This window comes from Salmo salar, chromosome 28 (genome assembly GCF_965601325.2).
Source record: "Salmo salar chromosome 28, fSalSal1, whole genome shotgun sequence".
In the NCBI taxonomy this organism is placed as follows: Eukaryota; Metazoa; Chordata; class Actinopteri; order Salmoniformes; family Salmonidae; genus Salmo; species Salmo salar.
The window spans coordinates 27,156,949-27,172,333 of NC_138318.1; the positions used below are offsets into that span (position 1 = coordinate 27,156,949).

The following is a 15,385-nucleotide window of genomic DNA, read 5'->3' on the forward strand; positions in this document are numbered from 1 at the left end:
TACCCGTCTCCAGTAGTTTGATGGCTTGTGTTAGGGGTCGTACCTGTCTTCAGTAGTTTGATGGCTTGTGTTTGGGGTCGTACCTGTCTTCAGTAGTTTGATGGCCTGTGTCCTCTCGTCCTGCTCCCCCTCCACGTTCTCCTCTACCACGTGGTTCTGGATCTCCTCGTCCCCCTCCATCAGGGGTTTGAGGCGCAGCAGTACCCGCTCTGTGAACTTCTTGATGCGAGGCGAGGCTGTGGGCTGGGTATACGGCAGGTTGACGTCTATCATGAAGATGTAGGTGAGGACGCTGGGGAAGAGAGAGAGGAGGGGGGAGGACGGACAGAGAGGGGAAGGGGGAGACAGAAAGGGGGAGGACAGAGAGAGAGGGAGGGAGGGAGGGAGGACAGAGAGAGAGAAAGGGAGGGGGGACAGAGAGAGAGGAGAGAGAGGGGAGAGAGGGAGGAGAGAGAGGGAGGAGAGAGAGAGGGAGAGGAGAGAGAGGGGAGAGAGGGAGGAGAGAGGGGAGAGAGGGGAGAGAGAAGAGACAGAGAGAGGGAGGAGACAGAGAGGGAGGGAGGAGACAGAGAGAGAGAGGGAGGAGACAGAGAGAGAGGGGACAGAGAGGGGAGAGAGGGAGGGGAGAGAGGGAGGAGAGAGAGGGAGGAGAGAGAGGGAGGAGAGAGAGAGAGAGGGAGGAGAGAGAGAGAGGGAGGAGAGAGAGGGAGGAGAGAGGGAGGAGAGAGAGAGAGGGAGGAGAGAGGGAGGAGAGAGAGAGAGGGAGGAGAGAGAGAGAGGGAGGAGAGAGGGAGGAGAGAGAGAGAGAGAGAGGAGAGAGAGAGAGGGAGGGAGGAGACAGAGGGAGGGAGGAGACAGAGGGAGGGAGAGGGAGGAGACAGAGGGAGGGAGGAGACAGAGGGAGAGAGAGGGAGGAGACAGAGAGAGAGAGGGAGGAGAGGGAGGGAGGAGACAGAGAGGAGACAGAGAGACAGAGAGAGGGAGGAGACAGAGAAGAGAGAGAGGGAGAGGAGAGAGAGGGGAGAGAGGGAGGAGAGAGAGGGGAGAGAGGGAGAAGAGACAGAGGTAGGGAGGAGACAGAGGGAGGGAGGAGACAGAGAGAGGGAGGAGAGAGAGAGGGAGGAGAGAGAGGGAGGGAGGAGAGAGGGAGGAGAGAGAGGGAGAGGAGAGAGGGAGGAGAGAGAGGGAGGAGAGAGGGAGGAGAGAGGGAGGAGAGAGAGGGAGGAGAGAGAGGGAGGAGAGAGAGGGAGGAGAGAGAGAGGAGAGAGAGGGAGGAGAGAGAGAGGAGAGAGAGAGGAGAGAGAGAGGAGAGAGAGAGAGGGAGGGAGGAGAGAGAGGGAGGGGACAGAGAGAGAGGGAGGAGACGGAGGAGAGGGAGGGAGGAGACAGAGAGAGGGAGGAGACAGAGAGAGAGAGAGGGAGGAGAGAGAGAGAGGGAGGAGAGAGAGAGAGAGAGGGAGGAGAGAGAGGGAGGGAGGAGAGAGAGGGAGGGAGGAGAGAGAGGGAGGGAGGAGAGAGAGGGAGGAGAGAGAGGGAGGGAGGAGAGAGAGGGAGGGAGGAGAGAGAGGGAGGGAGGAGAGAGAGGGAGGGAGGAGAGAGAGAGAGGGAGGAGAGAGAGGGAGGAGAGAGGGAGGAGAGAGAGGGAGGAGAGAGAGGGAGGAGACAGAGGGAGGAGACAGAGGGAGGAGACAGAGGAGGAGACAGAGGGAGGAGAGAGAGGGAGGAGAGAGAGGGAGGAGGGAGGGAGGAGAGAGGGAGGAGAGAGAGGGAGGGCAGAGAGGGAGGAGAGAGAGAGGAGACAGAGAGACAGAGAGAGGGAGGAGACAGAGAAGAGAGAGAGGGAGAGGAGAGAGAGGGGAGAGAGGGAGGAGAGAGAGGGGAGAGAGGGAGAAGAGACAGAGGTAGGGAGGAGACAGAGGGAGGGAGGAGACAGAGAGAGAGGGAGGAGAGAGAGAGGGAGGAGAGAGAGGAGGGAGGAGAGAGGGAGGAGAGAGAGGGAGAGGAGAGAGGGAGGAGAGAGAGGGAGGAGAGAGGGAGGAGAGAGAGGGAGGAGAGAGAGGGAGGAGAGAGAGGGAGGAGAGAGAGGGAGGAGAGAGAGAGGAGAGAGAGGGAGGAGAGGAGAGAGGAGAGAGAGAGGAGAGAGAGAGAGGGAGGGAGGAGAGAGAGGGAGGGGACAGAGAGAGAGGGAGGAGACGGAGGAGAGGGAGGGAGGAGACAGAGAGAGGGAGGAGACAGAGAGAGAGAGAGAGGGAGGAGAGAGAGAGAGGGAGGAGAGAGAGAGAGAGAGGGAGGAGAGAGAGGGAGGAGAGAGAGGGAGGGAGGAGAGAGAGGGAGGGAGGAGAGAGAGGGAGGGAGGAGAGAGAGGGAGGGAGGAGAGAGAGGGAGGGAGGAGAGAGAGAGGGAGGAGAGAGAGGGAGGGAGAGAGAGAGAGAGAGGGAGAGAGAGGGAGGAGACAGAGGGAGGAGACAGAGGGAGGAGAGAGAGGGAGGAGAGAGAGGGAGAGAGAGAGGGAGGAGAGAGAGGGAGGAGAGAGAGGGAGGAGAGAGAGAGGAGAGAGAGGGAGGGAGAGAGAGGGAGGGAGGGAGGGAAGGAGAGAGAGGGAGGGCAGAGAGGGAGGAGAGAGAGGGAGGAGAGAGAGGGAGGAGACAGAGAGGGAGGAGACAGAGAGGGAGGAGACAGAGAGGGAGGAGACAGAGAGGGAGGAGACAGAGAGAGGAGACAGAGAGAGGGAGGGAGGAGACAGGGAGGGAGACAGAGAGAGAGAGAGAGGGAGAGGAGGGAGAGAGAGGAGAGAGGGAGGAGAGAGAGGGAGAGAGAGGGAGAGGGGAGGAGAGAGAGGGAGGGAGAGAGACAGAGGTAGGGAGAGAGACAGAGAGGGAGGGAGGAAACAGATGGAGAGAGAGGGAGGAAGGGGACAGAGAGAGAGAGAGGGAGAGGGACAGAGAGAGAGAGAGGGAGGAGAGAGAGAGGGAGGAGAGAGAGGAAGGAGAGAGAGGGAGGAGAGAGAGAGAGAGGAGGAGAGAGAGGGAGGAGAGAGAGGGAGGAGAGAGAGGGAGGAGAGAGAGGGAGGGAGGAGAGAGAGGGAGGGAGGAGAGAGAGAGGGAGGGAGGAGAGAGAGGGAGGGAGAGAGAGAGAGAGAGGGAGGAGACAGAGAGAGAGAGAGGGAGGAGACAGAGAGAGGGAGGAGACAGAGAGAGAGGAGGAGAGAGAGAGAGAGGGAGGGAAGAGAGAGGGAGGAGAGAGAGGGAGAGAGAGAGAGGGAGGGAGAGAGAGAGAGGGAGAGAGAGAGGGAGGAGAGAGAGGGAGGGAGGAGAGAGAGGGAGGAGAGAGAGGGAGGGAGGAGAGAGAGGGAGGAGAGAGAGGGAGGGAGAGAGAGAGAGGGAGGGAGGAGAGAGAGAGAGGGAGGAGAGAGAGAGAGGGAGGGAGAGAGAGGAGAGGGAGGGAGAGAGAGAGAGAGGGAGGGAGGAGAGAGGAGAGAGAGGAGAGAGAGGGAGAGAGAGGGAGAGAGAGAGAGGGAGGAGAGAGAGGGGGAGAGAGAGAGAGAGGGAGGAGAGAGAGGGAGGGAGAGAGGAGAGAGAGAGGGAGGAGAGAGAGGGAGGAGAGAGAGAGAGGAGAGAGAGAGGGAGGAGAGAGAGAGGGAGGAGAGAGAGAGGGAGGAGAGAGAGAGGGAGGAGAGGGAGGAGAGGGAGGAGAGGGAGGAGAGGGAGGAGAGAGAGGAGAGGGAGGGAGGAGACAGAGAGAGGGAGGAGAGGGAGGAGAGAGAGGGAGGAGACAGAGAGAGGAGAGGAGAGGGAGGAGAGGGAGGGAGGCAGTGAGCATGATGGTGGGTGTGTGTAAACCATCTTCTGGGCGGTTTCCATTACACCACCAGCGTGTTGCCAGTGATTATGATTACGTAGGCTCTAGTGTTATGTTTTGGGAACTGTGTTTCCATATAGCCAGGGTTGACACTGAGGAGTTGTGAAGAGCAGAATAAACAACCTCTGCATCATCAAGACAGTTTGTTGTGACTAGTTGTTAACCATGGAAGGTATTCATCCATGTTCACAGTCAGCCATTGTTAAGTAAATGCCAGATGAAAAGTACCAGAGGCCAGGGCCTTAGCTCCAAGTCAGAGCAGGAACATGGCTCAGTGAGAACCTGGGGCCAGGCCGTGGAGGTGGAAACAAGTCAGCCTTTTGGGTAAAACACTGGGGTAAGTCTTAGTGGAAATACGCTATTTGAAAAGTATATCGATAGTATACTTTTAAAATACTGCATCAGTGTTCGGTCAATGGATGTAAGAGAGGTCCTACCTGCCGATGCGCTCGCGGACGTTCTTGTAGACCTGTGTGAGTTTGGGCTCTAGGTACTGCAGCAGTCTGTGGAGCAGCTCAGGGACTCTCCACTCCTGCTGAGCCAGGCCTCCCTGCAGCACATACAGACGACTGGAGAGAGGAGAGTTATACACACCAACACAAAAATAAAGTGTTTCCCCTACCTAGCGTTGTACATGTGGGGGGACACTCCCTCCCCCCCCACCCACCCACCACCTAAAAGAGTTCAGTTTTTATTGGTTTCAATTGACAAGAGCCTGAATGTTGCTTTGGGGGCCTTTGCGTGTGCATGGAACATAATCTAGGAGAAAGACTGTACAGAGATCTGTCTATCTGACAGTTCATAATCTAGGAGAAAGACTGTACAGAGATCTGTCTATCTGACAGTTCATAATCTAGGAGAAAGACTGTACAGAGATCTGTCTATCTGACAGTTCAAGGGTTGGTAAAGTTTCTCCTCACCAGGCGTCTACGAAGGATCCCCCCTCCCCGTTGACTAGAGATTCCATCAGCATCTCAAACAGCCAGTGGAGCTTCCTGGGGTCTCTGCTCTCCTGTACCACACAAACACACAAAGGTGAAAGATGTGGATGCAGGAAAACAGAATCATGTCAGATGTGTGAGGAAAGACTGTCCCCTCGCCTCATTAAATGCATTGGAAGAGAAGAGCCAAGGTCCTTCCCGTTCTGGCCTTCTCCTCTAATGCGTTTTGAGAAAGACGCAAGGAGAGAGGATGCAATCGGGAATGGAGGAACTACTGATTGAGAAAGAAGCTGAAGGAAATGGACTGCTGAATGAGATGAGGGCTCGAGGCTTACACAGGCGGTGGCGATGCAGGTGCCCCAGTCAGCGTAGGTCTCTACAGTGATGTTGTTCAGTGCTGTACGGAGCAGAGGACACAAGAGCTCCCACAGACTCTCAACCTGCGAGGGGAACACAGGTCCAGAGTCAAAGGTCAAGAACTTGAAAAATATTTCACTTGTATTTATCCAGGTAAGTCAGATATACACACACATTCTTATTTGCCTGGCAAGTGGACAAATGTAAAGTACTGATTATGAGTCTGGTGTGTGTTCCTACCTTGCCGTAGCTCCAGTGTGTGTGTGGTCCTACCTTGCCGTAGCTCCAGAATGTGTGTGTTCCTACCTTGCCATAGCTCCAGAGTGTGTGCTCGTTCCTACCTTGCCATAGCTCCAGAGTGTGTGTGTGTTCCTACCTTGCCGTAGCTCCAGAGTGTGTGTGTGTTCCTACCTTGCCGTAGCTCCAGAGTGTGTGTGTGTTCCTACCTTGCCGTAGCTCCAGAGTGTGTGTGTGTTCCTACCTTGCCGTAGCTCCAGAGTGTGTGTGTGTGTGTTCCTACCTTGCCGTAGCTCCAGAGTGTGTGTGTGTGTGTTCCTACCTTGCCGTAGCTCCAGAGTGTGTGTGTGTGTGTTCCTACCTTGCCGTAGCTCCAGAGTGTGTGTGTGTGTGTTCCTACCTTGCCGTAGCTCCAGAGTGTGTGTGTGTTCCTACCTTGCCGTAGCTCCAGAGTGTGTGTGTGTTCCTACCTTGCCGTAGCTCCAGAGTGTGTGTGTGTTCCTACCTTGCCGTAGCTCCAGAGTGTGTGTGTGTTCCTACCTTGCCGTAGCTCCAGAGTGTGTGTGTGTTCCTACCTTGCCGTAGCTCCAGAGTGTGTGTGTGTTCCTACCTTGCCGTAGCTCCAGAGTGTGTGTGTGTTCCTACCTTGCCGAAGCTCCAGAGTGTGTGTGTGTTCCTACCTTGCCGAAGCTCCAGAGTGTGTGTGTGTTCCTACCTTGCCGTAGCTCCAGAGTGTGTGTGTGTTCCTACCTTGCCGAAGCTCCAGTGCTTGCTGCCTCTGATCAGTCCAGAAGTGATCTCTGCCACACAGCGCTGTTTGCTCTCGTGTGTGTCGGCCACCAGACGCTCCATGTGTGGTTTCAGCACGGGCAGAAAGGCATCGTTGAAGTTACGGAAGAGACCCTGAAAGATAGAGGAGTGGTAGTAAGACAGTGTTACGGAAGAGACCCTGAAAGATAGAGGAGTGGTAGTAAGACAGTGTTACGGAAGAGACCCTGAAAGATAGAGGAGTGGTAGTAAGACAGTGTTACGGAAGAGACCCTGAAAGATAGAGGAGTGGTAGTAAGACAGTGTTACGGAAGAGACCCTGAAAGATAGAGGAGTGGTAGTAAGACAGTGTTACGGAAGAGACCCTGAAAGATAGAGGAGTGGTAGTAAGACAGTGTTACGGAAGAGACCCTGAAAGATAGAGGAGTGGTAGTAAGACAGTGTTACGGAAGAGACCCTGAAAGATAGAGGAGTGGTAGTAAGACAGTGTTACGGAAGAGACCCTGAAAGATAGAGGAGTGGTAGTAAGACAGTGTTACGGAAGAGACCCTGAAAGATAGAGGAGTGGTAGTAAGACAGTGTTACGGAAGAGACCCTGAAAGATAGAGGAGTGGTAGTAAGACAGTGTTACGGAAGAGACCCTGAAAGATAGAGGAGTGGTAGTAAGACAGTGTTACGGAAGAGACCCTGAAAGATAGAGGAGTGGTAGTAAGACAGTGTTACGGAAGAGACCCTGAAAGATAGAGGAGTGGTAGTAAGACAGTGTTACGGAAGAGACCCTGAAAGATAGAGGAGTGGTAGTAAGACAGTGTTACGGAAGAGACCCTGAAAGATAGAGGAGTGGTAGTAAGACAGTGTTACGGAAGAGACCCTGAAAGATAGAGGAGTGGTAGTAAGACAGTGTTACGGAAGAGACCCTGAAAGATAGAGGAGTGGTAGTAAGACAGTGTTACGGAAGAGACCCTGAAAGATAGAGGAGTGGTAGTAAGACAGTGTTACGGAAGAGACCCTGAAAGATAGAGGAGTGGTAGTAAGACAGTGTTACGGAAGAGACCCTGAAAGATAGAGGAGTGGTAGTAAGACAGTGTTACGGAAGAGACCCTGAAAGATAGAGGAGTGGTAGTAAGACAGTGTTACGGAAGAGACCCTGAAAGATAGAGGAGTGGTAGTAAGACAGTGTTACGGAAGAGACCCTGAAAGATAGAGGAGTGGTAGTAAGACAGTGTTACGGAAGAGACCCTGAAAGATAGAGGAGTGGTAGTAAGACAGTGTTACGGAAGAGACCCTGAAAGATAGAGGAGTGGTAGTAAGACAGTGTTACGGAAGAGACCCTGAAAGATAGAGGAGTGGTAGTAAGACAGTGTTACGGAAGAGACCCTGAAAGATAGAGGAGTGGTAGTAAGACAGTGTTACGGAAGAGACCCTGAAAGATAGAGGAGTGGTAGTAAGACAGTGTTACGGAAGAGACCCTGAAAGATAGAGGAGTGGTAGTAAGACAGTGTTACGGAAGAGACCCTGAAAGATAGAGGAGTGGTAGTAAGACAGTGTTACGGAAGAGACCCTGAAAGATAGAGGAGTGGTAGTAAGACAGTGTTACGGAAGAGACCCTGAAAGATAGAGGAGTGGTAGTAAGACAGTGTTACGGAAGAGACCCTGAAAGATAGAGGAGTGGTAGTAAGACAGTGTTACGGAAGAGACCCTGAAAGATAGAGGAGTGGTAGTAAGACAGTGTTACGGAAGAGACCCTGAAAGATAGAGGAGTGGTAGTAAGACAGTGTTACGGAAGAGACCCTGAAAGATAGAGGAGTGGTAGTAAGACAGTGTTACGGAAGAGACCCTGAAAGATAGAGGAGTGGTAGTAAGACAGTGTTACGGAAGAGACCCTGAAAGATAGAGGAGTGGTAGTAAGACAGTGTTACGGAAGAGACCCTGAAAGATAGAGGAGTGGTAGTAAGACAGTGTTACGGAAGAGACCCTGAAAGATAGAGGAGTGGTAGTAAGACAGTGTTACGGAAGAGACCCTGAAAGATAGAGGAGTGGTAGTAAGACAGTGTTACGGAAGAGACCCTGAAAGATAGAGGAGTGGTAGTAAGACAGTGTTACGGAAGAGACCCTGAAAGATAGAGGAGTGGTAGTAAGACAGTGTTACGGAAGAGACCCTGAAAGATAGAGGAGTGGTAGTAAGACAGTGTTACGGAAGAGACCCTGAAAGATAGAGGAGTGGTAGTAAGACAGTGTTACGGAAGAGACCCTGAAAGATAGAGGAGTGGTAGTAAGACAGTGTTACGGAAGAGACCCTGAAAGATAGAGGAGTGGTAGTAAGACAGTGTTACGGAAGAGACCCTGAAAGATAGAGGAGTGGTAGTAAGACAGTGTTACGGAAGAGACCCTGAAAGATAGAGGAGTGGTAGTAAGACAGTGTTACGGAAGAGACCCTGAAAGATAGAGGAGTGGTAGTAAGACAGTGTTACGGAAGAGACCCTGAAAGATAGAGGAGTGGTAGTAAGACAGTGTTACGGAAGAGACCCTGAAAGATAGAGGAGTGGTAGTAAGACAGTGTTACGGAAGAGACCCTGAAAGATAGAGGAGTGGTAGTAAGACAGTGTTACGGAAGAGACCCTGAAAGATAGAGGAGTGGTAGTAAGACAGTGTTACGGAAGAGACCCTGAAAGATAGAGGAGTGGTAGTAAGACAGTGTTACGGAAGAGACCCTGAAAGATAGAGGAGTGGTAGTAAGACAGTGTTACGGAAGAGACCCTGAAAGATAGAGGAGTGGTAGTAAGACAGTGTTACGGAAGAGACCCTGAAAGATAGAGGAGTGGTAGTAAGACAGTGTTACGGAAGAGACCCTGAAAGATAGAGGAGTGGTAGTAAGACAGTGTTACGGAAGAGACCCTGAAAGATAGAGGAGTGGTAGTAAGACAGTGTTACGGAAGAGACCCTGAAAGATAGAGGAGTGGTAGTAAGACAGTGTTACGGAAGAGACCCTGAAAGATAGAGGAGTGGTAGTAAGACAGTGTTACGGAAGCCTAAAGATTTGGCCCTCCTGGGTTTATCCTTCCCTCGTTCCTCACAGCCTCGTTCCTTGCAGTCACCTTTTCAAAACGTCAGACGGATGCGAATAGACTATTAAGGAACTCACATCCTCCGATGTTTTGAACAAGAGGCGGGATAGAGAACAAGGTATTAATGAAGGTTCAGGAAATATCTCAGAGTGGGAGGGTCTTAAATCCTGATCTCCCCCTCACCTTGAAAAGGCAGAACCTGCGGGGGCTGAACTTGTCCTTGCCCTTCCGATCCTCCAGAGAGAGGAATTCAATCAGCTGGTTGATGAACACTGGGTCTGAAAAGTGGTCGTAGATGATCTGCTCTCGCTGGAAGGAGAGAAGAAGAAACTTATTACAGTGGACCGGAGATATCACATTTTACAGCAGAGGATGTTATATAGTGTTTTTTAAGAGTGAGAGACTGCATTGATTCTCTAACCTTCAGCCAGACGTGTGCACTTGTTAACTCCTGCTCATACATTTAAAAGCATTGTATTGAAAGCGTGCATGGCTGGAGGGAGTTTCCACCATATTCCTTACACTAATACATTCATTTCACATCAATCAGGGAGGAGTGTGCAAGTATACACTTCGGGACAAGGGTAGCGAATTGGACTGTGGCCATTGTGTGTGTGTGTGTCATCTCCTCACCTCTGTCATCTCCTCTCTGGTCAGTCCTTGTTTGGGCTGCTCCTCAGAGGGCGAGTACATCATGAGTTTCTGTGGCCAGCTGTAGTATCCCCAGTGGGTCTTCTCTACGAATGTACAGCCCTCCCAGTCCTGCTGGGTACGAGGCAGACTGCTACTGTTATACTGGAGCCACTGGTTATCAGGCCTGTCTCCTGCTATCATACCAGCCGGCTCCTTTAGACCACCTGGTAGAGGGAGAGAGGCAGTGAGGACCATACTGTTATACTGGGCCACTGGTTATCAGGCCTGTCTCCTGCTATCATACCAGCAGGAGAGGAGAGAGGTGTTGAGATACATGCTGTTAGAATCAGACCTGGGGTCAAATAGTATTTGTTTACTTTCAAATACAGTACCAGTCAAAAAGTTGACACACCTACTCATTCAAGGGTTTCTCTTTATTTTGACTATTTTCTACATTGTAAAATAATAGTGAAGACATCAAAACTATGAAACACATATGGAATCATGTAGTAACCAAAACAAGTGTTAAATCAAAATATATTTTAGATTCTTCAAGGTAGCCACTCTTGGCATTCTCTCAACCAGCTTCATGAGGAATCATTTTCCAACAGTCTTGAAGGAGTTCCCGCATATACTGAGGACTTGTTGGCTGCTTTTCCTTCACTCTGCGGTCCAACTTTTCCCAAACCATCTCAATTGGGTTGAGGTCGGGTGATTGTGGAGGCCAGGTCATCTGATGCAGCACTCCATCACTCTCCTTCTTGGTCAAATAGCCCTTACACAGCCTGGAGGTGTGTTTTGGGTCATTGTCCTGTTGAAAAACAAATCACCGTCCCACTAAGCGCAAACCAGATGGGATGGTCGTGTCACTGCAGAATGCTGTGGTACTGTAGCCATACTGGTTAAGTGTGCCTTGAATTCTAAATAAATCACAGAGCGTGTCACCAGCAAAGCACCCCCACACCACCACCTCCATGCTTCACGGTGGGAACCACAAATGAGCAGATCATCCATTCACCTACTCTCTCTCACAAAGACACGGCAGTTGGAACCAAAAACCTCAAATTTAGACTCATCAGACCAAAGGACATATTTCCACCAGTTTAATGTCCATTGACGGTGTTTCTTTGCCCAAGCAAGTCTCTTCTTATTGGTGTCCTTTAGTAATTGTTTCTTTGCAACAAATCGACCATGAAGGCCTGATTCACGCAGTCTCCTCCGAACAGTTGATGTTGAGATGTGTCTGTTACTTGAACTCTGTGAAGCATTTATTTGGGCTGCAATTTCTTTGGCTGGTAATTAATGAACTTATCCTCTGCAGCAGAGGTAACTCCGGGACTTATTTTCCTGTGGCGGTCCTCATGAGAGCCGGTTTCATCAAAGCACTTGATGGTTTTTACGACTACACTTGAAGAAAAGTTATCGAAATTTTCCAGATTGACTGACCTCATGAAGCTGGTTGAAAGAATGCCAAGAGTGTGCAAAGCTGTCATCAAGGCAAAGTGTGGCTACTTTGAAGAATTTCAAATAAAAAATATTTTGATTTGTTTAACACCTTTTTTGGTTACTACATGATTCCATGTGTTATTTCATAGTTTTGATGTCTTTGCAATTATTCTACAATGTAAAAATAAATACATTTTTGACAGGTACTGTAGGTGCTTCTACATATCTGCATTGCTTGCTGTTTGGGGGTTTAGGCTGGGTTTCTGTATCAGCACTGCTGATGTAAAAAGGGCTTTATAAATACATTTGATTGAAATAATTTTATAGAGCCTACCTGAAGTGCCAGATGGAAAGTGTTAAGTTCATGTTTTAAGTATCCCTATATTTCTGTTATTACGGGGCTATCACTCAGTCAAGAGTGCGCCTGCGCAGGGCGTCTTGTGGTTGATGGACCTAGCCTATAGTGGAATGGCTACCTTGTAGTGTGTTCATACGGTATAGTAAACTTTGTTAAACTGGAACCTTGTCGTTGTGTCATTTCGAGTTAACAGAAAGGGTTTGCAATTTTGGGACTATTCCTTTGGTTCCATTGCACCAGAGCAAGCCCAATCAAGTACAGCTTGAAACAAATACTATTTAAACACAGATAAGGGGACTAGTGAGCGAGGAGACAGGAAGTGCAACTCGAGAGTGTTTACTTACAGAGCTCGTTGGGGCTGACTGGTACTTTTTTATGCGGCCTCTTGAGTTGCTTCATGATCCCTGCCACTGCTGATATCGCCAACTAGTGGGGGAAATAAACCCCCAAAAAATGTTTCTATATCTTAAAATGAAACACTATAACGAGGATTATGCATACATGGCTGATGTTTGAAGATAAAGTTTCTCACACAAATTCACATTTACTGTAACGTTGTTGACTGCTGCCATCTTGAAGAGTTCTCATGCAAAATAGATTTTCTCCCAATGAAGTGAATGAAACTGAATGCATGACTGGGTCTGTCCGTTAGTGATTCTGTGTTTAGCCCGTGTGTGTGTATGGATAGTGGTTGTGTGGCAGCGCCCACCTTGCGGACCAGGAGGGAGTCGTGGTTGAGGCTCTTGACAAAGAACAGGACAGCAGGGGAGGGGAGAGGGTGGTCATCTCTCAGCAACAGAGACAGGAATCCAATGGCATTGTGCTCAAACTTCCAGGGCCTGCAACATACAGAGCAGCGGGTGAAAAACGTTTTGAGACGGAGTGAAGGGAGGTACTACCTGGGTCGTATTCATTGGTAGAAAATCTTTGTACAACATGATGTAAATGGTTTCCGTTGCACAACGTTTTGCTACAGAGTGCACTGATGAATAGGAAGTTGAAAATGTTGCAGTTAGAAACGTAAGGAACAGAGCTGACATGATTCCCTTGTTCTATACCACAGACTGTCATATCTGTTAATAAACACAATACATTTCTATGCTTGTTTCAGTCATTGAGACAAGGTGAACCTACATGTTTCTGTCGTTGAGGCAGTCCAGAAGTTCACCAACCAGGCTCTCATATTTCCTGAGGGAGACAGACCAGTAGTAGCTTGTAAAGTGGCTTATACTGGGGACATTATACTGTAGACATAACTGAGAAATGAGTTTAACAACAGGAGCGGCAGACCTTTGCTAGACTGCAATAAGACACCAATAGGACTGTAATTTGAAGATTTTGTGTACAGTTCATCAACAGTATTGTAGTGTTTATTCATTAGCAGAGAAAGCTCTTCCTCTGGTACTTACTGAACTGAGTCGAGGTTCTTCTCCTCCTGCTTCCTGAGGCCCTCTGCTTCTTCTTGGTCTGAGGGGACAGGGTCCTGAGGCAGGGGAACACCAGAGGTCTGGAGCTGCACCGCCACCGCACGACATTCTGACGGGATCTACAAGAGAGATAAGATTTAGTTTAATCATAAATTATTATATATGTTATACAGGATATGATGGGATATATAGCGGAGGTAAAGACAGGTCATCTCAGGCCAAGCACACTAACACAGATGACCTGTAGATTCAACTTCAGAGACATGTTTGAGGCCTATTCAGTCACAAAGCTTTACTCTCGAAGGCTTATGTCACACTGTACTTCTATACGCCGAACAGGCAATAGTATATACATTTTGTCATTCATTGAAAAAAAATAAAAAATAAAGAGTTGAGAGTAAAGCCAGCGGGCTAAGTTGATTGAAATGTCATCCTTACTTTCAGTTTACAATCAGATCAAGTTGAAATTACGTCATTACAAACCATTCACAACCAGATGGTAGCAATGACAATTTCCACCAGTGGAAAAGCAGGAAGGGTATCTTACAGCAAAGTCGATGCCAATGGTCTCGTATTGGCGGTGGACCTTGTCAGCGAGGTCGTCAAACAGGCGGACGATGGAGGGCTTCTCCAGGGACATAGCTGAGCTGAGTCCTGAGCGGACGATGGCAGGCCAGGTCAGGGTGATGCAGTCCCAGTCGTGCAGGTTGGCCAGGCACACCCCACTGTGGTTCCCCAAGAGACAGTACAAGGCACCCTGGAGAGAGAAGAGACAGGGGGAGGATGAGGAAAATAATGAAGGATGGCGAATATGAGGACTCAAAGTTATATTCCATTTCTCGATTTACACCATCCAGTCAGTCAGTCATTTAGTCAGTCAGTCAATCGATTGATCAATTAATATCAATAATCAATCTGCAATAACCAGCCTAGACCATGTGTATGTGTGTGTGGATGAGGTAGGGGAGTGTTTGTGGTCAAGATAAGAGGGAGACAGGACAGAGACAGGCCAGTCGTACTTTGAATTGCTGCTGTGTGACGTCGGAGCGGTCTGGCTCCAGGAACTCCAGCACACGGGGGATCAGGTCCCTGCAGCAGAAGTTATAGGTCCCCAGAGCTGTGAACAGCACACTCTGAGCCCGGCTACGCACCTGGAGGGACACACAAGGTACATACCCTCAAATGTTTGATGCCTTGCATCCCGTCTCCTCGCCGCCTCCTCAAAAAACAGAGGAGATGAATGTGTTGAGGTGGCGAGGAGAGAGGAATCAAGGAAAAGAAGCCAAAATTGATAAAACATCTCTCTCACCACAGTAATGTTTTGTTTACCTGCTGGAGCTACTAAAACAAACATGTGTGGTAGTGAACTGAGCTAACCTGACTGTAGGTGCTGGTAGAGAGCCGCAGCAGATCCCGCATCAGTTCCTGGTGGATACTCCTGTACTCACACCCTTCCACTGTTAGCTTACGCAGCTGGACAACACAAAACACAGCAGCTAGGTTACAACCTGGGGTAAACACACACATTCTTCCATGACAGCAGCAGACACATGAGAATGGACAGAACAGAGAGAGGGCAGAGAGAGAAGAGAAGAGAGGAGGGAGAGAGACCCTACCTCGTGCTGTAGCATGACTCTGTCGATTAGCAGGGCTCGGATGTGCTGCTTCCTGCCGTGAAGCTGTAGGTATATTAGAAGACAAATGAGTAAGTGATTACGGGTCAGCACCAGAATCAATAAAAAATGCAAAACTCAACTCTTACAAAAGATATGTCAGATAAGTATGTGGGTGCTGTGAATGACCAGCATTCATTCACTCGAGAAATACAACTTCATTTGGGAGCTCCACCACAACCTCAGCCATGGCTCCAGTATGGTGTTCTAGCCATCTCTCTCACCCTGTTCTCCATGGACTTCTTGACCAGGTTGAAGCTCTTCCAGCGAGAGTCAAACTCTTGTTTGTGGGAGCCTTTGAAGTGCAGCAGGTCACTGATGATCTTGATGATGGAGAACAGAGACTTGGTGTCGTCCTCTGAGTGCTCCAGAATGTGATCTGAGGAAATAAAACAGAACAAACCAATACATGATCTGGATATGTTTTAGAGAAGGTTTATTCAATCTTAATATGTGAAGAGCGTCATAAGGTGGTGGGCACAAAGCAATTTCAAAAAACATTACACTTATAGGAAGGGAAATGATCTGGATAGGTTTACACTTTCTGTGTTAGATCTGGACATGTGCAGAAAAACCAAGTACAGCAGAAGACAAGTTTCCATTGGACTTCTGTGTACATTGG

General features: G+C 49.6%; 1 protein-coding gene across 3 annotated transcripts in view; it reads right to left on the reverse strand.

Moving 5' to 3' along the window:
- Positions 1–15,385, reverse strand: part of LOC106589746 (proteasome activator complex subunit 4B) — an 81,244-nt gene that overhangs the window by 14,429 nt on the left and 51,430 nt on the right. For all 3 annotated transcript variants that reach the window (XM_082970539.1, XM_082970538.1, XM_082970540.1), the window contains 16 exons: positions 14,988–15,142; positions 14,707–14,769; positions 14,468–14,563; positions 14,110–14,241; positions 13,638–13,847; positions 13,073–13,209; positions 12,798–12,851; positions 12,373–12,502; positions 12,008–12,089; positions 9,860–10,083; positions 9,410–9,535; positions 6,144–6,296; positions 5,135–5,239; positions 4,779–4,870; positions 4,296–4,427; positions 84–292 (listed from right to left, as the gene is read on the reverse strand). In XM_082970539.1, the coding sequence (XP_082826665.1) occupies positions 84–292; positions 4,296–4,427; positions 4,779–4,870; positions 5,135–5,239; positions 6,144–6,296; positions 9,410–9,535; positions 9,860–10,083; positions 12,008–12,089; positions 12,373–12,502; positions 12,798–12,851; positions 13,073–13,209; positions 13,638–13,847; positions 14,110–14,241; positions 14,468–14,563; positions 14,707–14,769; positions 14,988–15,142 (2,100 nt within the window). The remainder of the gene's footprint in view (positions 1–83; positions 293–4,295; positions 4,428–4,778; positions 4,871–5,134; positions 5,240–6,143; positions 6,297–9,409; positions 9,536–9,859; positions 10,084–12,007; positions 12,090–12,372; positions 12,503–12,797; positions 12,852–13,072; positions 13,210–13,637; positions 13,848–14,109; positions 14,242–14,467; positions 14,564–14,706; positions 14,770–14,987; positions 15,143–15,385) is intronic.